Genomic DNA, 20,448 nt, shown 5'->3' on the forward strand with positions numbered 1-20,448 from the left:
GAGAATTTCAACTGAGAAAAGACACATTAGCTAAAGCCCCTAAACATGGTCTCAAATGTTCATCATTTAATGTACAACGTCAATATTTTCTATAAATCATTGTTAGATCGTGAGATTTTCCAGGGCCTTGCTAAGGAATTCGAAGCAATGAGTCACTTCATATATACCTGAGGAATATTATGTGGAGATTTATTGTGAGTGCGGTAATTTGAGCTTCTTCCAGAAGGGCTCCTTGTACGGTAAAGCACCTCAGCAGATAGTGATAGCCATGCCTAAGCCACTGTTGGATCTGTTATCCTCTGGCCCTCAACCATCTTTGTCTGTATGGTATGTGCCCATCCACAGTCCCATGACCCAACTCCTGGTCTAAATATAAATACCAGAGTAGCACTCCTAAGGTCACATTACGTCATCCCAAGCGACACATTCTCAATCAAGCAGCAGTCGTTGCTCGAGCTGTGGACGCAACAAACCCTTTATGATATCCTGGGTAAAGAACAAAGTCATCAGGGGTGGCTTGATAACGATGGGACACATTAACAGTGAACTTCTGGGGGGAGGGCTTGACCGGAGCTAAAGATTACATTTAAAAAATCTAAACTGTGCTCTAATATTGATGTGCTAAATCCTCGAGACTTTTTGCTGACATGGGTAACGGAATTAATAAGGTACAGTTTCAAATCTCTACAAAAAATGATTCACCTTAATGACCTTGTTGTACGTTCACAGCCTCGTCTTACTTATTTGACTCAATTTCTAACTGTCTTTAGGTTCTGCCTCATCTGTATCTCGGAAATATCAAAGGTAAGATGTCCTACCTCCTGTCATTTGAGTCTAGAATTAATTTATTGTCAGGATAATGTAGTAAAGTGTGTTTCAGTTCCTCATACATGGGGCATGTGGTGAGATGCTACACTGAGCTCAGTTTCTATAGAGTGGAGAGGTCACAGGGCAGAATGATTGAAGTCGTATTTTTTGATGAACAAAACAGTTTTTTGTCAGAAGCCGGAGGAAAGATATTTAGGGCTGCTGAGTACGTGAGGGTTGGTGTGGGAGGGGATGCCCCGCAGCGTGGGGGTGTCCCTACTGCAAACTGTATCCACATCTTTCCATTTGTTTGTTTTTTCATATGTGCACGCTTGTAATGGTGACTGCTAAAATGAAATATCTTTCAAATATGTACAATTTAAAGTAAACAGGACAATTTCAGGAAACCTCTGCTAAATAGAAAAGATGACACACTTGCTCGGCATGTTTTACATCATATGAAACCTTGTCTGTGTGAGCAAGTGTGAGAAAGTATGAGGAGACTTCAATTGTCCCAGTCTCTTATAGTGTAAGAAGTTCCCTGGTCTGTTATAAAATGACAACAAAGTAACTACAGAAACAGTGAAGTTGCTAAGGTAGTTACTTTAGCTTGCGCAGCAATTTCCGTTAGCAAGGTTTCTTATTCTGCATAGACCTAATTGTTGGATTAAGATACTGCCTATTGTGTGTATTGTAGTTAAATTGGCAAGATTTCATAAATCAAAATAAATATAAATATGTAAAATATCAAAAAGTAACTTTAGTTTTAACATTAGCTGAGGATATCTCACCAGCTAACATTAGCTTATTAGCTCTCTTGCGTCTATTTTGCCTTCTTTTTCCAGTTACTGCTAATTTGACATGGTGTTTTCACAGAAATCCAACATTTCTATTACAATTATTGTATAAGGTGAAACATCTTTAAATCTTGAGCATTTAGTGACTGTGTTTCTGGCTTCATTGGGCAGCTTCACTGGCATGTGCTCAGCAGAGACAGTTGTTGGCATTGTGTAGCCCGTGAAAATATTTATCTCATGACCAACACACTTGTGGTCTTGTCTCTTTATGACCTTCATATCACTCGCTTACAGTTAAACAATCAGATTGTATTTACTTTGCAGCTAGCATAAATACTTATATTGTAGCCTACTCGTTTATTCATCTATTGATTCAATCAATTCATATTGTATCAGGGTTTGTTTTGGTTTTGCAATTTGTACAAACTCATATATGTGTTGAATTGGGGTACGTGTAATTAATATATGTATATAATATAGACAGGAAAGTTCACATTCAATTATTTTGTAAGGGTTGCATTAGCATCCTGCAAACGTGCAAAGCATGAGAAAAAGTTGCTCAAGACACATCTGTCCAAGGTAGAAAACATTTGGCTTCCTTTTAAAGAACAAAATTTGATTAGAAGAATTACTGTTTCTTGCTTCTGGGCCAAGCTGTTGTACGGTTTTAGAAACATTGGTTTTCCGGTTTTTCTTTCAGTTGAAAAAAAAGGGCAATTTTAAGGCCCTATTTGCTTGGGAGAGATCAGGGGAGGGGGGTTGTTGTAGGGTAGAAACTGCTTTATTTAGATTGGATCTGACATAGGGTGATTTGTGATTGGAATATTTTAGATGTCAGATGTCTTTGTGCTCTGCAGATGCACAAGACCGGGAACTGTTGGCGCGGCACAACATTACCCACATCCTGTCCATCCACGACACTGCAGCACCCATCCTCGAGGTGAGCTGTCTTCTCTGTGTCTTACTTCGGCCTGTGGGACCCTCTGACCCCAACATTGATACAGCTATTACGTGTACAACCTCCCCTGAATTCTCTGTGGCTTTATTTCCTCCTAAGAGCCCATATGCTTGGTCTGAAATTATGAAATGTTTGCAGCATACATGAGATTATTTAAAAAAAATTAATATCTTCATCAGGGCTTTAGCCTACAAAAAAAAATCATTATCTATTCATCTTTCAATACATTCTCCAATGGCTTAGTCTGAAAAATTGTTAAAAAAGTGAAAAATATCCATCACAATTTTACAAATTCTGAGGTGACTTCCCTTGCTTCAGTAACTTGAACCATCTTTTGTTTCAGCTCTAATATGCATTATAGAATTGTTATCCTCATATCTATCACCTTTAACCACAGATTTAGTTGCATTTAGAAAGGATAAATATGAGACAAAGGGTGGTGTAATAAGCTCTACTCAAAAGTCAGATTTTCAGTTGAGATAGACCACTTCAATTAATGTGAAAGTCAGATGGTCTTTTCAATTCTGCACAGAAAGTCCTTTTATCTTGTATCAGTCAGAAGACCTGGAATTCACCAGGTGTCTCTAAATAAGCAGTTTTCTGGTTCACTTCAATATTGTATAGGATCCATGAATATTTGAAAATTTGCTTGCCAATTTCAGTCTTTAGTGCAGCTGTGATGCAGATGCAACCTTTTTTTTTCACACAAGATGCTTTTAACTCAGTATCTTGTCGTCCATAAAGTCTTGAAAGTGCAACTGTTTTTAAAAAAAAAAAAAAAAAAAGGCTGCTGACTTTTCACAGCTGCATCTATACGTGGCGATTCGTGTATGAAGGGGGAGAGAAAGGTGTTTCTTCTTGTGTGTCAGGAGCAAGTGAGTGTCGAAAAAGAGGCGATTCTACTGTGAGAACCTTTGGCTGCAGAAATAAGAATATAACATTTGCAAAATCTGTTCTTAGAGTTATACAGTTTTATTCAGAGATTTTATTATTTAACGATGCATTTAAGTTTAATTTAATCATCCTTTCAAATTGAATGAAATGTCCATCTCTCTCCGTTTGACTTGTTTCTGAAAATCCTGATTTCCAGTGTTTGCTTTCACAACTTTCATCTTTTCTTGTTGAAAGCGAGCATGAGAAGTTCTCAGAGATTTCTGTACACTTTCCCCATCCATGCTAGTATCATTGAACTCTGAAGAGAAACAGCAACTTGTATTACAGTATCACTACACAAACTGGTCAACCACCAACACTTTTTAAAAGGATTTAAGATTGAAATGAAGCCTGAGTCGCTGAACTGTGCTACTCTTGATTCAGCAGCTCTTCACAAATCTTTGATCATGATCGTTAGATTGGTCTCACATTCAAAAGCTATTTTTAGCTTTGTGGCATAATGATGACTCAGGTCTGTTTTTACCAGTTTAGCCCAAATGGCCAGATGGGATGTGCATTTGCATACCTAACAGTCAAACTGCTGACAGATTGATTTCTTGGAAGAAACGGTGATAATTCCTGCGAGAGGAAAGTAGAATTTGCAATTTGGTGATTTTAAAAACACTGAGTCATGGTCTTGATGAGTTTTAAGAGCGATGGTGCAAAGATACTTCTCAGCATTTGTTTTACATAACCTCACAATTAAACTAATGTAAGAGTTACATGCTGGGTCAATATGTACGTCTGTTAGTAAGTGTGTGTGTGTATATGTTTGTGTTTATGTGTTTGTGCGAGTACTTTGTCTGGTTGGTGTGTGTGCGAGCTAACCTGTCTGGAGCACTTCCAGAGCTCGATGTGTCCCCGAGGACTCAGGGGTTTTTGCAGCGGTTCAGTCATAACCGGACAAGGTAGTTTCTGTCCACTGCATGTACCATCAGCTGCCAGGTGCACGTACAAAAACACACACATTACACAAACACAAATGCATATCATTAAGTTGTGACCTACCAAGCCAGCAGGGTCAGAGGCGCAACGTTTCAGGGGCCGTCCCATACATTGAAAAACAGGAAGTGTCTAAGACCCCCGAGTTCAAATAGATGACGTATAGAATTCAATGTGAAATCTTCATTTATTAAATCAAAAATGTTTATTTAAAAAATACACAGTTTTATGTTTTTTAAGTCTAAACTCCTCCCCCTTTGCCCTTTAGGAGATGACATACCTGTGTATATCTGCTGCTGACAGTAGGCTGCAGAACCTGTGAGTACTTACATGATATATATATATTTATATACACATTTTATATGTTAGGTTCACTGTGTTCGAAAGTAATTCCATTTAGGATCTGATATATCTGTATGATGGTTTGTGTAATAAGAAAATACAAGTCCTACAAGAGTTTGGTCAATTCTCTTTGTGATGTCTGGTTTTATGTTTTATGAATGAAATTATTTTATATTTAGGTATCTTATTCAGGATATTAAGTAGCACACATACAGTCCTATTACTGAATGTATCTCAAATGTATACAGAGTGTATAATGTCTTATACTTGGTGAGCAGGTGCAGTAGACAACATTTGATGGAATAAAAACTGTAGAAAAGATTATCACTACTTAATTAGGTTGAATTATCAATTGGAATTTAATACATAGATTAAATAATTAGTAAAGATCTAAGATTGACTGTTTAAGTGTTTTATCCTACTAGGGTTCAGCACTTCAGAGACAGCATCATGTTTATCCACGAGTCCCGACTGAAAGGAGAGGGCTGCCTTGTCCACTGGTGAGTACAAATACTATGAACTATAATCTTTCTTTATGTTTTAGTATGCATAACCTTAAAACTGGTGTTGTTTATGAGGATGTTGGAAGGAAGAAGCACAGATATTCAGCTTAAATTGCTCTTTGTTTAAAATGAGTAGTATTGGCCTCAAGTGGAAACTTTTTTTTTATTAAACACATTTTCATTTAAAATGTACCAAAAAAAAAGGAAATTGTTTTCATCAAATGTCCAACATTACACCACAGCATTAAAGGAAAGGGGTTTCACTACTCTGTAAAGTGAATGAGACCTGTGAGACCTGTGTGCCCTCAGTGTGGCGGGGGTGTCCCGCAGTGTGACCCTGGTGGTGGCCTACATCATGACGGGGACGGGCCGCGGCTGGGTGGAGTCTCTGGCGGCGGTGAGAACGGCTCGGCCGTGTGCGGGGCCAAACCTGGGCTTCCTCCGTCAGCTGGAGGAGTTCGAAAATACAGAACTGACAGAAGTGAGTGACACCTCGCTAGTGTTATAATAATCAACATTTCATACTATCAAATCCCAAAGATGCTTGTTCTTTTGTTTACCTCTCTGTATACGTATTAGTTTAGATTGTGGCGGAGTCTGCCATTACTAGGTGTGATTATATAGTGTACCCATGCATAAGGGGTTAACAGTACCCCACCCATTTCAGTTAGTGGTTGGTTTGTCCGTTCTGGTTAATTGAACTTGGAGATGCAACATGGCAGGCTCTGTATGAATGACCTGCTCCCTATGTAGATAGGAAGGGCTCCTTCTAAGGTTACAACAACACAATGGTTCTTAGTCTAACAAAGTAACAAAAACGTAATCATGAATAGTATAATCCATGTTTGCCAATAGATCCGTATAAATCCTAAACAGTACTCCGTTAACACCTTGCTGAACATTGTTTGATTGCCCTCTCTGGTTGAAAGTTCCAAGACTATTCCACTTGTGTTTGGCATTGATGAAGCAAACAGAGGTAATAGGAAGAGACAGGGGGTGACATTTGTCTGAGGCCCCCTGTTACAGTCCCCGGTGTCACTTCTGACAGTTGCAACACCACACACTTCTGATCACACCCCGTTGGCTGTGGTCAGCAGTGAGTGCTGAAGCACCTCTAACCCCACCCCTCAGTGATGCCACACACGCTTCAGCACACTTTTACCTCACTGGAGCTAGGTGAGGTCTCACAAAACTACTTTCCGGGGTTGTTGCTCTATAGCAGACAACACAAATGACATTTGAAAATAAAATTGCCACATATGAAACCAGCCAGGCATGAAACAAACGTTAGCACTGCTCTGAACAGGCACAATCAAACGAGGGACAGAATATCCGACAGTAAGAAATGAAATAATGAAACACACTTCAAAGCCATCGATGGTGTTGTCCTCTATACAAAGAGCAAGTGTTATTGGTATGCTTATCTTATATTCATAAAGTTACACAAATTGGCCGATGCAGGCTCCCTATTTTGGAAATCTGATCCAATCTGTTTGACCGTTTTGGAAACGGTCAAACAATCTGATAAGGATGCCAATTGAACCATGCTACCCCATTAAGTTAAATTGCCTAAACCACTAGGACTGCAATCCTCCTTTAGAGACTCCTCTGTCTGAATCTTCCCTCAATGTGAAACACTTTCCAACTCTTTCATTCTGCCACAGCTGTCAGTTCTTCATCTGACTCACTCCTAAACTCCCCTTCTCTGCGTTCCCCCTAGTATCGAGCCTGGTGGAAGGACCGATACGGGAAGAACTCCTTCAACGATGATGAGGAGGTGGAAGACCTTTTGAACCGGAAATTAAACGGTGGCAGCAGCAACGACACCTTTACAACCAGCATTTCTCCACTGGGCACGAGTAGCACATGAGTCTTTCCTGAACTCAAGCATCGCTGTGCTCGGACCATTACAACCACTAAGACCAGCTGTTTGCCTCAATCACAGGGCCTGCAGAGAGAAGCTACAGCAGACACGTTATGTATATATCTCATGTTCGCAAAGGAGTCATGTGAGTGGGGGGGATTTTTTTCCGGCCATTATCTCAGTCCCCCCCTTGTCGTGTCGTGTCCTCGCCTCAAACTGTCAAACAACATGCAAGAGCAGCCAAGCATGACACCAAGGAAATATATGTACATATACAGTCCACAGAGTGAACATGTTTAACAGCGATCTCTCCCCCTGTTAGTTACGTTATGCTGTGCCCTCTACTTGAACAAAAGTATTATGCGTTCTGTATAGACCGTGTTAAAGCTGAACAATACTGTGTCTTCCAGTCAAACAGTATCAGAAGCTGTATTTATTGCAGTTTTATTTACCAATGTTTATTTTTGTTTGTACTTGAAACGGTAGCCTATGCCATTATAGGAAGGATTAACAGTAAGAGCCTGGTTTTAATTGTAATGTCTAACATTTGATTGTGAATGATTCCCAACCATTTTGGCTTCCGTGAATTTACTTTTTATGAAATAAATCATTAACATTACATTTTGTTTTATGTACTGTGTATTTCTTTATCTATTTCGAGAAGTGGTTCCTATCTTGCAAGCTGCGGGAAAGGATCAGAAAGGCATAACAAACATATTACTGCTCCACAACATTTTAACATGTTTAATTTGTGGATCATTATAGGCATATAAAAAAAGCAAATAGTCATGAGCCTTTGCTGGAACTTGTCTCAACTGGTCAGCGATAGAAGGCTTTTCTGGATACTTTACTTACTTCAATTTAAAGTGGATGACTAGACATACTGATCAATGTTAATATTGTACAACTAATATAGTTTTATATATAACATCATTACATTTTATGAGGATATTATTAAGTAGGATGAGCTGTTAAATAAATGAAGTTAGGAAAAAAGTACAATTTATCTAAAATGTAATAAAGAGTATAAATATTTATAAATAATTCCTACTTGACCTGTTGCACTATACACATCTTTCTTATTGGCAGGGGTGTTATGTTATTAAGTATGTACTCAAGTAAAAAGTGGAGTAACTTATAATTGACTTATGCTAATGTGCTTTTACTCCACTATAAATTGTAGGCAAATATTGTACTTTATAATTAATACATTTATTTAACAGATTTAGTCACTATAGCTTCTTTGCAGATTTAGGTTATTAACACAACATGTAAATTCACGATCATGTTTTCATATATTATTAAAGATGAATCCAGCAGTATACTAAAGTAATTAAAATACACCCCACCTTTACCAAGTGTAACATTATAGTTATGAACAAAAATAATTACAATACAATAATTTAATATATATGGTGCTTAAATGACCCATTCTGCACAATGAGTACTTTTAAATTTGGTACTTAAGTACAATTTTATATGCAGGTCTTTTACTTGTAAGAGAGTATTCTCACACTTGGTTATTGCTCATTTTACTTACATACTTCTTCTGCCTCTGCTTATTGGTAAATGTGTTAGTAATAATGATCAAATAGTATATAATATATATTTTTCTACAACACTGCAGTCAATACTGCATAAGGATAAAACATATTTTTGAAAATGTTGAGATCATTTTGATTTTTGTAGTACCCAGGACTTGGGTATGTGTTTTAGTAAAGTCTTCCTCTGTCACATAGGTTGAGAATCGGTGATTGAAAGCGTTAGAGACACATTTGCTATTTTTAATGAAGTTCTTATAAAGCCTATATTGTAGGCAACACCTCTAACTTGATGGGCTGTTTTGATTTTGTGCTCACTTTAGGGTAATTGTTTCTATATAATAGTACATTCTAACTAAACGACACAGTTTATAATAAACCTAAGGCGGTATCATTTCAATGGTTCTATAACATCTTCCTGTGGCAACAAACTAATTTTTCTTTCCTTTTACTTTTGCAGCAGGACCACTAGCTACTTTTCGTAAAGCTTTATCGTTTCAAAGAATTGTTTTCGTCTCCGTGCCACGATTTTCCGTGTGTGCGGGTGTGTGACACTTCTGTGTGACTGACGCCGGCAGGGTTTCCCCCGGTGTGTTACTGGAGATCTGCCGCTGTGTGCAGATAAGCTTCGCAGTAGAGAGAGAGAGAGAGAGGCGGGCGGACAGCAGGTGCGTCCTCTCAGCATCCCGGCTCTGACCCCGCCCCCCGACACGCGCTATAGGCGGAGGATTTAAGCGGGCCCTCCGTAATGATGAGAGCTTTCTGAGACTGATTGATTTGAAAAAACTTGACAGGTTTTGAGTTTCACAGATAACAGCAGCTCACCATCAGACCAAGTTAATAGAATAGACTCCTCTGCATTAGTTTCACTACACATTTCAGCACGTTGAACTGAGTTACAGGAGTTTACAGTGGTCTTGCGTGTGTTCGGACAGAGATGAACGGAGATGGGGATTACGTAGGCTCGGTGAGCAGCGGGAACGGGAAGCTGCGGCTGTGGCTCATCGAGCAGGTGGACAGCGGGAAGTACCCGGGGCTGGTGTGGGAGAACGAGGAGAAGAGCATCTTCAGGATCCCCTGGAAACACGCCGGGAAGCAGGACTACAACCGCGACGAGGATGCCGCGCTTTTCAAGGTAAGAGACCCGCATCCTCTGCTGTAAATGCAGCAAGAATTGAACATGGCTTTCAGAATAAAAGTATGAAAATAGGCGTTTAAATTATGAAAAGTTCTCAAAATATGATTTTAAAGTCCTACAAAAGGGGACTACGAGAAATAATATATGGTCCGTTTGATACATTTTTTGTTATAGTTATTTTCACAAACCCTAACCCTTGCCTACAATTCATTATAAAATAATAACAACATCGTAAACATTTTCTATTTTTTAATGTCTTATGATGTCTTCAAGTTTTTCATATACAAATTGTGTTTTTGGGTATGCAAAAGCCCGAATTCTGCAACGGTTAATTTAAAAGTCTGACAATAACTTTGTTAATTTATTTGTATTTTATTAAATGTCTGAAAATAGTTTAAGCATTGGGGTGAGAGCCTAGTCAGAATTAGTCGACACAAGTTCCCAGGGACATATGACTTATTTAAAATAGTTGTTTTTGTCTGAACAATTATTCCAACTGAAAAGATAACCCGATTACTTATAAGACTGTGGAAAACCCGAACTTCGTCACATTTGAAATATTGAAATTAATCGATTAATTCAAGAGAACTCAAAACATCGACTAATTACTAGCGCTGAATAAACGTTCTTCTTGAGAGGGCTCTGAAACACAACACGGTGAAGTTTGTAGTATCAGGCTTCTCTTTTTAAAGTTTTTTTTAAAAAGTAGTCCCGGTTACCTGTGTGCAGGCCTGGGCGCTGTTCAAAGGAAAGTTCCGGGAGGGGATCGATAAGTTGGACCCCCCCACCTGGAAGACTCGCCTCCGCTGCGCCCTGAACAAGAGCAATGACTTCGATGAGCAGGTGGACAGGAGCCAGTTGGACATCTCGGACCCCTACAAGGTGTACCGGGTCATCCCTGAGGGCGCCAAGAAAAGTCAGTCCCACCTCCAACACCTCACATATCTAACAATACAGCTTTTAAAATGTTGATTTATTAGCCATGGCATAAAGATTAAAAGTGTAAGAGCTAACCAAACTGGGTGAACATTTTTGTAAATAAGTGGTAAACATAGTTATTGTAAGTTGTGTTTTTTGAGACAAAGTTGGAAATTCTCTGCAGTGATTAATAAAGGTCAATGACTCCTCAGTGTAGTCAAAACCAAACCACCAGTGAAGGTCACGCTGCATGATGTCATGAGGTGTGGATTTTCTCTGTAGCCTGTGTGTTTATACGTTTCTTTTCTTCTGTCTTGTGTTCAGGACCCCGGCAGGAGGACAGTCCTCTGAGTCCAAGTTATCAGGGGCACTCCCCCTACCCCGCCCTGCAGAGCCAGGTGATTTTCAAACACATGCAAATGAGTGGGTTAGAGAGACAGAGGAAGGGAGGGAGAGAGAGTGTGAGAGAGAGGTTTGGTGTGCAGCAGTAAGAGTGAATGAGAGAGCATCCTATGCATGCTCCACTGACCTTGGATGCACCAGATGCCAGGTTTATGAGTTTCATCCCAAAGTCTCACTGACGCTGCCTTCAAGTGCTGTTGGAAATAATGATATTACAAGTAGAACATAACATAGGAATAGGACTGGTCTTGTTGATCTGTGTTGCTATTTACAATTAAATTGTAGGTGGTGCATTTCTAGCTTGTCAAGACTAGCCAAAATAAGGTGATTTTAGTTTCATAGAGAGTATATGTATGTTTGAATTTACCAAACATAAATATCAACTTAGAAAACTTATTTTTTGACCCAAGTGCACACTGTCTCCTGTAGGGAAATATGAAATTATTATATTTAATTTTTTAAATGTTTCCAAAAAAAGTAACGTTTTTAATTTAAGAGTGGCTCATGAGATATGAAAAGGACAGTGTGTCATTGTAAAATATACTAACTGTACTAACAAAAACAGTATTAACATTACTACTGTGCTCCCTAATGCTCTTTCTAAAAAGAGTCATTTCTTTTGAGCTTTTAGGTGTCCAGAACTGATTGTTAACTGTGCATGTTGAACTGATGTTTGTGTGTGTGTGTGTGTAGATGCCACAGTACATTCCCACACCAGAGGGTGGATGGAGAGATTACTGCCAGGAGCCGGCCTCCCTGCCCGACCTGCCCTTCCCTCAGTGTCCCTGTCCCCCCCGCAGCCTGCCATGGCAGGGCCCGTCCATGGAGAATGGTACGTTACTCCACATTCAGATGGAAGCTCCAGAATTCCATCATGTGCCTTTCTGTGCTCGTGTTGATCTCTTGTGTGTTCCTCTGTGGGTGCAGGATACCAGCTCAGAGCCTCCATCTACTCGTACGGCCCCGCTGACAGCCAGCCCTCGCCTTTCACACTGGACGCCGGCATCAGATCAGCAGAGGCGCTCTCAGGTAGAAAACACTGTAATTTCACTTTTTTAATCTGAAATCAGTAGGGCTGTCGGTCCAGGGGAATTCCTACACTAAGCTACATTTGATTTCGATGTGACTTCATACCTTATTTAGCCCTAGAATCTAAATAAAGCCACACATTACAATAAAACAGTTAATACCTGTTTGTTTGCTATTTACACCTGGAGGTAAACAATGAAAATACTTTAGCCTACTTATTTTAAAGGGGCCCTATTATACTTATCCTCACACAATGATAAGTTAAACTACAAAACGTGATCATATTAAATGTGAAAAGATTGATCGACCTGTGTCTTCTTCTCCTCCATTCAGACATCCGCCTGCATGTGTCTGTATATTTCCGGGACGCTCTGTTGAGGGAGGTGACCACCTCCAGTCCGGAGGGGTGCCACCTCACTCCCTGCTCCCCGGAGGAGAAGCACTACCTGACGCCAGGACTTCCCGAGGTGGTGCCTCTGCCTGTGGACAGCCTCTCAGCTCCGAGGAGGACAGATGAGGGTCCCCCGAGCCCCCCCTCCACCCTGGATAGGGGGGTGTTACTGTGGATGGGATCAGACGGACTCTACGCCCGCAGAATGTGTCCGGGCAGGGTGTACTGGCAGGGAGGACTGTCCCAGTATGGAGACAAGCTCAACAAACTGGAGAGAGAGGTCACCTGTAAACTCCTCCACACGCAGGACTACCTGACAGGTGAGACAGGGAAGGGCTGCAACTCGCTTCATAATCATTTCATCTGGGGATTCTTTTGGATTGTTTATGATCTATAACAAGTTAAAATGCCATCAGATTTCCTTTAAGGTCACAAGCAGTCCACATAAAAAGATATTCAAGTTACAACAATATTAAACACCAGATATTCACATTTAAGAAGTTAGAATTGGACGCCACTCTGTGAATTTAAATGTAATAGTAATACAGTTCATAAAAGGCATAACATGGGGCCACAGATAAACTTAAATCAGTAAGGCAGCAGTGCAGACTTGAACTTGAAACAGTTTTGTTAGTCTGTTAGCCTTAATCGTCTTTGAGGAAAAACTACCCCTCATTTACTGTAAACTGCTTTGCTTAAAGCCATCTAAGAACAAAACTTAAGACACACTATTCCCCCCAAAATTCAACATTACTGTGGTGGGCAAAGTTGTTAAAGTAGTATTTCATGATGAGACGGCAGTCACATCAATTCTTCACAGACTCATCCTCCCGCCCACATGCTAAGCCAGCCCCAGCTGTGTAAGAGCCTGACAGCTAATTGTATTTGCATACATGGTGTGAGCAGGACTTTCCATTGGAATCACCCCAAAGGTCATGCCACTTCGAGAGAAACCATCCTGAATTCATGTGAATCTATCAATTCAGATGTTTTTTATGTCAACTGATTATAATGTGATATTGTCTATTCCGGGACTTTTAGAGATTCAGAGTTACGGGCTCCACGGTCGGCCTCTACCTCGCTTCCAGGTCCTGCTGAGTTTTGGAGACGACATATTGGACGCACAGAGACAAAGACAGAGCCTCACAGTCCAGGTGAGGATCCTGCCACCTCCATATTACTTTCATTTAGCCTTTTTTTAACTTTTAAAATAGGATTTGAAAGTCAGGCAGGGGTTCTTTATAGTCATAATGTTTAGTAACTCAGTTTCTGAGAGAGATTAGGCAAAAGCCCAGTTCCACATCTCTCAACTCTCCCTCCACATCTGTGATCTCTGCTATTTGTTCAGATGATGGAAGTTCTGACACAGATTTGAAACCCAGAAAAACAATCCAAAAAGTAGAGCTTCAACCAATTGACTGTTACAGACCAATAATCAGACTGTGTTCATTAAAGCATATTTCTATTTGGGAGTGATTAGTTGACAAGATATTAAACATTTGCTGTTATGGAATTAGCAGGTAAATAATGGGTAGATGTATTCATAAGGAGAACAGTCACTAGATGCAGCCCTAATGCTGATTTAAGAGTTACTTATTCCTGTAACAACTCAACTTACAACAAGCCACCAACCAAGCAATTGTTTTAGAAAAGTCCCCTTTCCATCATCCAGGGAAACAGCTTTCAATGAGCACACACCAGAGCAAGCCACCGGGTCTCGGAGATAATATGAGATGTGGACAGTTATTCCAAGGCCTGAACTATATTAGTGTTGAATGTGTTGCTCCATAGTCCGCCTTTTAGATCAAGTGGAGATTCTGAGCTCTGAAAAACGTGTGTGAAAACTAAGGCCGATTTTCAATTTCTAACCCTGTTTTTTTTAACAGTATTTTGTCAAAAAAACACAACATTTAAGACGAATAGTTCTAGTTGAAATCTCAGGTTAAAGCTAGTAAATGGGTTTTTAGAAATGTTTCGTTAGTCCCCGATTCAAATTTATGACAAACACAGACTTTCATTTTTTTTACTTTCCAATCCATTTTTCCACTTCCTACCTTTTAGGATTTTCAAAATAAGTTGTGATATCTTGATACGAATCTTAGCTATAAGCAATGTAAAATGGTGACAGTTTAACCTTTTTACTGACCTGTCTGACCTTCCTGTTGTCAGGTGGAGCCGCTGTTTGCCAGACAGCTCCTGTACTACGCCCAGCAGATGGGGGGCCACTACTTCCGCAGCTACGAGCACCCCGGAGTCACAGACCATATAAACACATCTGAGGACTACCAGAGGACCATCACACATCATTGCACAGCAGCAGCCTGCAGGAGTGACCTCTGTGGGCTCAGGGACTGTTGAAACCTTCAGGATGCAGCTGTGACCTTTGACACAGGAGACGAGGAAACTGAGACAGGAGGACAAACTTGGACAGTATATGAAGATAATGGACGTTTAGTGACAGTGCTGCAATGAAGGGTTCTGTGGTGTGTGTGTGTGTGTGTGTGTGTGTGTGTGTGTGTGGTGTGTGTGTGTGTGTGTGTGTGTGTGGCTGGAAATAAAGTTGCATATTCTTTCTCCCCTTACTGTATTTTTGTGGCACCATGAATATATTCCATACTGACTATGCAAAGAAAACTGACAGCTAAGCGATTGTACTGTACAAAACTTTGTGATGAAATGAAGTGCCTTAAAGTGATAGTTAGACATTGGGAAATGTTTGTTTCTTGTCAAACAAACTGAGAACATTCTGGAGTCTGTACAGTGAACAGATGAAGCTGGAGCCAGCTAGCGATTAGCTTAGCACAAACACTGACAACGGGAAATTGGTTAGCCTGACTATCTCTAAAGGTAACACCAATCCTCCTACAGTACCAGCAACGTTTAAAGCTCACAATTTATCATGTTATTTTTTATTGGTTTATCTGAAGACAATTTAGTTTAAAAAACGTCATTTTGTGGGGTTTGTGAGTAAGACTGCGGTTTTACCTATGGTTTTTTACACTTGTTTATACTTATAAACACCTTATAAAAGGTAATGTCCCATATCAGTGCTTTAAAGGTGATTACTGGTAGATAGTTTAACACTTAAATGAGTGAGGCTAGTCATATGTAGTCTTTATGCTAAGCTAAGCTAATCTTCATTGTACAGTAGCTTCATATTTGCTGTACTGAGGTGAGAATGGTGTGGATTTTCTCTTTTGAATATTTGTTGTATTGCTAGGAGACACTATCATCACCATTTAGTGAATTATGATTATTGTGCTTGGCTGTTGTGTGAGAAACTCAGGGACCAGATTTTATGATTTTATATAAGCTTTTTCAACTTAATTTGAAATATTTCAGTTGCTATTTGTTTTATTATAATGTAACTGGCATACATCAATTTTAAGAAAGAGTTAAAGTGAATGTTCGGACACATTTAATGAACACATCCTGTTTTCTAAAGAAAAATAAATGGCTCAATTGCAACATTGTTACGACCTCTGTTCATAAGTATGTGAGCTGCTTCTGAACAGGAAGTGTGGTTCATGTGCAGGAAGAGGCTGGTTAATCAAACGCGTCTCTGTCACAACATGTATGATGACATCACGAGGGGAGGATAGAGAGGAAGAGGCGGCCACGTTTTCCCGCTGCGCTGGAGACAAGGCCTTCCTGATTTCTGCTCACAGATTAGAGTTCTGTTTCACTTTCATGGAAAACAATCACAAGAAGCCACAGTTCATTTGTCACCACGACCAAATCATTTACAAGAAGAGCAGGGACGATGTCATCACTTGATTAGGGTTGCTTGAGAAAAACAACTGAGAGGAAAACCACGTTCACACAGAGTTTATGAGCAGAACATCAGGGTTGCAAGTTATTTTGGATGACGTGATTATTAAGTCCATAACATGTAAGAAAATAGCAAATAAAGGAACTACAAACTTTCCAGTGCGTCAAATGGCTGGTTTTTCAAGTCAAATAGCAATGTTATTATGTTATAATAAAACACAAAGAGCAGACAACGATTGAGAATATTGCTAACCTTATACTTAAATAAAAATAAATTAAGAAATGTATGGCAACATAAAATAAGTATACATAAAAAAAACAACAACTGATGCTTGAATATCTCTAAAAAACATTATTGTGGAGATCTTTTGTTATCCACTACAGCATTTAAAGTCAGCATTCACCGTAGGAGACGACCAAACTGCTTCAGCATTACAGAGAAAACATTCAACTTTGCATGGCAGATCATCAGTGGCATCACCTGCTCCAAGGTTCCATGTGTGGTACCTTGGTTGGAACGAGTGGTTATTTGAGTTACTGTTGCCTTTATGATCTTTAACCAGTCTGGCCCTTCTCTGACCTCTGGCATCAACGAGGCATTTTCGCCTCGCTCACTGGATATTTTCCCTTTTTCGGACCATGCTCTGTAAACCCTAGAGATGGTTGTGATCCCAGTAGATCAGCAGTTTCTGAAATACTCAGAGACTTTCACGTTCACTTAAATCACATTTCTTCCCCATTCTGAAGTTCTGTTCACTTCACCAGGTCCTCTTGGCCATGTCTACATGCCTAAATGCATTGCGTTAGTGTACCTAATAAAGTAGCCAGTGAGTGTTTATTGGCAAGAAAATCTACAAGAGATTGTACAGTGCAATCAGCAGTGGCGTTTTCTCCCGGAGGCCAAGGGAAGCCAGGCTTCCCCTTTTTTTCGGATTGTAGTTATAATTTAAATAAAAACACTGTTTTGTTTCTGTAATTCTCCTTTCATGTGTTTCTGCCGGACCGTCTCTCCGTCTCTCCCCCATTCTCATTGAGTATTTTACAAAGAGTGAAACAGCGCCCCTCTAGATGTCATGGTGAAACAGTAGATTGCATTCACTGTTGCGAGAGGAGGCCAGCAGAATCTAGCTTCCCTTGGTGAAAAAAAATTGAGGGATCAACCAATCAGATGAGGCCCACGTGATGCCCCTGCCAACCTGTGATTGGTCAGGGCCATGCCAGGGGAAGCTAGCCGCCTCTAGCTTCCCTTCAGGGGCGGCTGGCGATTTGATTGGACACTGCCATCCAATCACATCAACATCAATTTTAATACTGTAACTGTCATCACCGCCGTTAGAAATTATCAAGCAAATGAAGCATTATGGAGGGAGGAGATTTGGCGTACTTAATTAAGCATAACTTCACTAAACTTCCGCTACAGCAGCAACTAAAATTAAAGCAGATGGCAGGACAACGCCCACACTCGAGCTGTGTACACAGAGGAATAAGGGATCTAATCGGACGTTCAATGAGGACAATTATGTCCGCACGGAGTGGCTAACTGGAAGCGCTAAACTTCAGCGTCTATTTTGGTGGCCATGTCTTCTTTTTGACAAGGGTTCGTGCTCCCTGAACAATCCTTGGGCAACTTCAGGATTCATCGACCTTGCCAACCTGTTACGGGCAATTGAGAGGCACGGTAAATCTAAAAATCATATAGATTGTGCTGTGAAATTAAAGCTTTTTGGACGCGTCAGGATTGCTGCACACGCTGAACAACAACAGGTTGTTTCACAAGCCACCAGGAGAGCTGATACAGCTTCTTATTGAGGATGACCTACAGCAGGGCACACTCTCCGAGGTCTCCAAGCTGCTCCAGCTCATGCTCACGATACCAGCCCCAGCACATCAGCAGAGCGCTCCTTTTCCTGTCTAAAAAGGATCAAAACGTATCTGAGGAACACGTGTGGACAGGACAGACTTGTCAACCTAGCCACAATATCCATTGACTCTGTTGTTGTGGAGGACCTAAAGGCCGCTGGGAAGTTCTATGACATTGTTATTGACCACTTCGCTACCATGAACGACAGGAGATGGCCTTCCTCTTCAAATAGGGTGAGTGAAATGCACACCCCTTTCTCTCTGTGCATACCTGTTGCCTGAACTGCCCGTGTAGCACTAGCTATGTGTGCAATTTCTGATGTGGTTCTGTTGGTTATTGTGCATTGCTTGCCTGGATTTAGCTGCAGGTGTTCCGTCTGAAGTAGTTGTTTTATTGCAGTTGTTTAATTAGCACAGGGTGCTGCTATCCGATAATCAGCCCCGCAGATAGCATGCCACATAGGGCCCGATCACCTGAATAGATGAGATTGTTTATATTTTTGTGTTACTTTTGGACTACGGACTGAACTAATTACAGAGACGAGGACTGTTGCTGCACTTGCCGTGTGTGTTAGTGTAACAGATGTAAATATGCAGTGGGGTTTATTTAATTTAATCTTGTATAATCACACACATTCTGTGTTTTATATTTATTCATTCTGTGTTCTTCATTTTATTGAATGTTAAATACCTGGCAAGGTCGGAGAGCTGTGCTCAGGAGTTTATTGTTGTGAGGAATTTCATTTCCTTTCTTTGTGATTTTACTTTTTGTATATATTGTGTCCCTCACGTTTCCTCTTCCCTTTTTGTAAACGTTCCAATGAGAGGAGTCACTGAGGGAAATGTATGTAAAACTGATCATTTGATCTGTTATCAGATTCAGACATTAAACAGAGATCGTCTCAACTTTACGCTGACTCGGCGGGTCTCGTCCATTATCAACACAACGCATACTGATACTTTGATGTGAACGTAAAACTTTAAAGGTCTCCTGATTTAGTTTGTGAATGAATGCTTCTTATTTATTAATTACCGAATCTGCACTGCGCATTGAGCGGCTGGTATTGCATTGGTGGGGGGAGGTTGGCATAAATTAATAAAATGCTTAAATTAATAAGACGAGAGAGTTTCAGCCGGAGAGTGCGTGCGGACCTGTCGCTTAGATAACAGGCGTGTACAAGTCCTGCATCTGTATGATACAAATGTGTGTAAAATGTTACCGGGCGCTGTAATCACTCATCTGGTTACGTTATTGACCACCCCCCCCCCCCCCCCCCAAAACATTGGCTTCCCCTACATTTTTCCCCACCCCACGCTACTGGCAATCAGAGAGATACAGTATGTCCACGTTTTTGAGCAAGTCCACGAATCCAGTCTTTGTCAAGTCTGTCACCACTTTCGCGCAGCTGCTGGCGCCACTTCATCCGGTCCTCCGCCAGCCTCTCCCAGTTGTCCGTCGCAATGTCCAGGGCCTTCATGTCACGTTTTACGACATCCTTGAAGTGCAGCAGTGGTCGTCCTCTGCCTCTGGAACCAGCGCTCAGCTCGCTGTATAAGATGTCCTTTGGCAGGCAGCCATCTGGCATTCTGCGAAGGTGACCGAGCCACCGCAGCCTCCTGACCTTCAGTGTTTGGAAAATTGACTTGCTGCCCGTACGCGCCAGCACCGCCTCGTTCGTGACCTTGTCCCGCCATGTGATCCCGAGGATGTTGCGCAGGCACCGCATGTGAAAAGCATTTAGCTCTCTTTCGTGCCGCGCGTAAGTTGACCACGCCTCGGAACCATACAGCAGGACGCGGACCACGCAACATTGGTAGATACGTGTCTTAGTGCGCTCGGTGAGGTATTTGTTGCTCCAGGCTCTTGAGCGCAAACGACTGAAAGACGTTGCGGCTTTGCCGATACGAGACTGAATCTCCTTAACTAATGACAGGTCACTGCTGATTGTTGAGCCAAGATACGTGAACTGGTCAACAGTCTCCAGCACATGCTCGTTCACCATAACCGGTGATGCTGCACTTCCTGCTTAACAACTGTCTTTTTGATGTTGATGATCAGTGCAAATTCAGAGCATGCTGCACTGAATCTGTCCATCAGGCGATGTAGACCAGCTGCGCTGTGAGACACCAGAGCTGCGTCGTCCGCGAATAAGAGCTCACGAACTAGCACCTTCCGTACCTTTCTTTTTGCGCGCAGTCGGGCCAGATTAAACAGCTTCCCGTCTGACCGCGTGTACAATTGTCGGTCTTCT

General features: G+C 41.0%; 2 protein-coding genes across 2 annotated transcripts; both read left to right on the forward strand.

The window, feature by feature from the left end:
• The first annotated feature begins 419 nt into the window (after positions 1 to 419).
• On the forward strand, positions 420 to 7,771 carry LOC117445658 (dual specificity protein phosphatase 22-B-like). Its single transcript, XM_034081434.2, has 7 exons — positions 420 to 668; positions 771 to 804; positions 2,462 to 2,544; positions 4,706 to 4,755; positions 5,205 to 5,279; positions 5,592 to 5,763; positions 7,003 to 7,771. Exons 1-7 carry the CDS (start codon positions 648 to 650, stop codon positions 7,150 to 7,152), a joined length of 585 nt encoding a protein of 194 aa, XP_033937325.1. The 5' UTR covers positions 420 to 647; the 3' UTR covers positions 7,153 to 7,771.
• Positions 7,772 to 9,428: 1,657 nt separating this feature from the next.
• Positions 9,429 to 14,988, forward strand: LOC117445624 (interferon regulatory factor 4-like). The gene is given in 9 exon segments (XM_034081391.2): positions 9,429 to 9,822; positions 10,555 to 10,741; positions 11,068 to 11,141; positions 11,839 to 11,977; positions 12,073 to 12,174; positions 12,508 to 12,885; positions 13,607 to 13,719; positions 14,735 to 14,872; positions 14,875 to 14,988. Coding segments are annotated over 9 exon segments (1,353 nt in total). The 5' UTR covers positions 9,429 to 9,624; the 3' UTR covers positions 14,899 to 14,988.
• Positions 14,989 to 20,448: the final 5,460 nt, after the last annotated feature.

Source organism: Pseudochaenichthys georgianus, chromosome 4, assembly GCF_902827115.2.
Source record: "Pseudochaenichthys georgianus chromosome 4, fPseGeo1.2, whole genome shotgun sequence".
Taxonomy (NCBI): Eukaryota; Metazoa; Chordata; class Actinopteri; order Perciformes; family Channichthyidae; genus Pseudochaenichthys; species Pseudochaenichthys georgianus.

Coding starts and splice junctions, on each gene's coding strand:
- LOC117445658 (XM_034081434.2), top strand. CDS start 648: ATGGGTAACGGAATTAATAAG. Junction 669..770: donor TGGGTAACGGAATTAATAAG/GTACAGTTTCAA, acceptor AACTGTCTTTAG/GTTCTGCCTCATCTGTATCT. Junction 805..2,461: donor GTATCTCGGAAATATCAAAG/GTAAGATGTCCT, acceptor TGTGCTCTGCAG/ATGCACAAGACCGGGAACTG.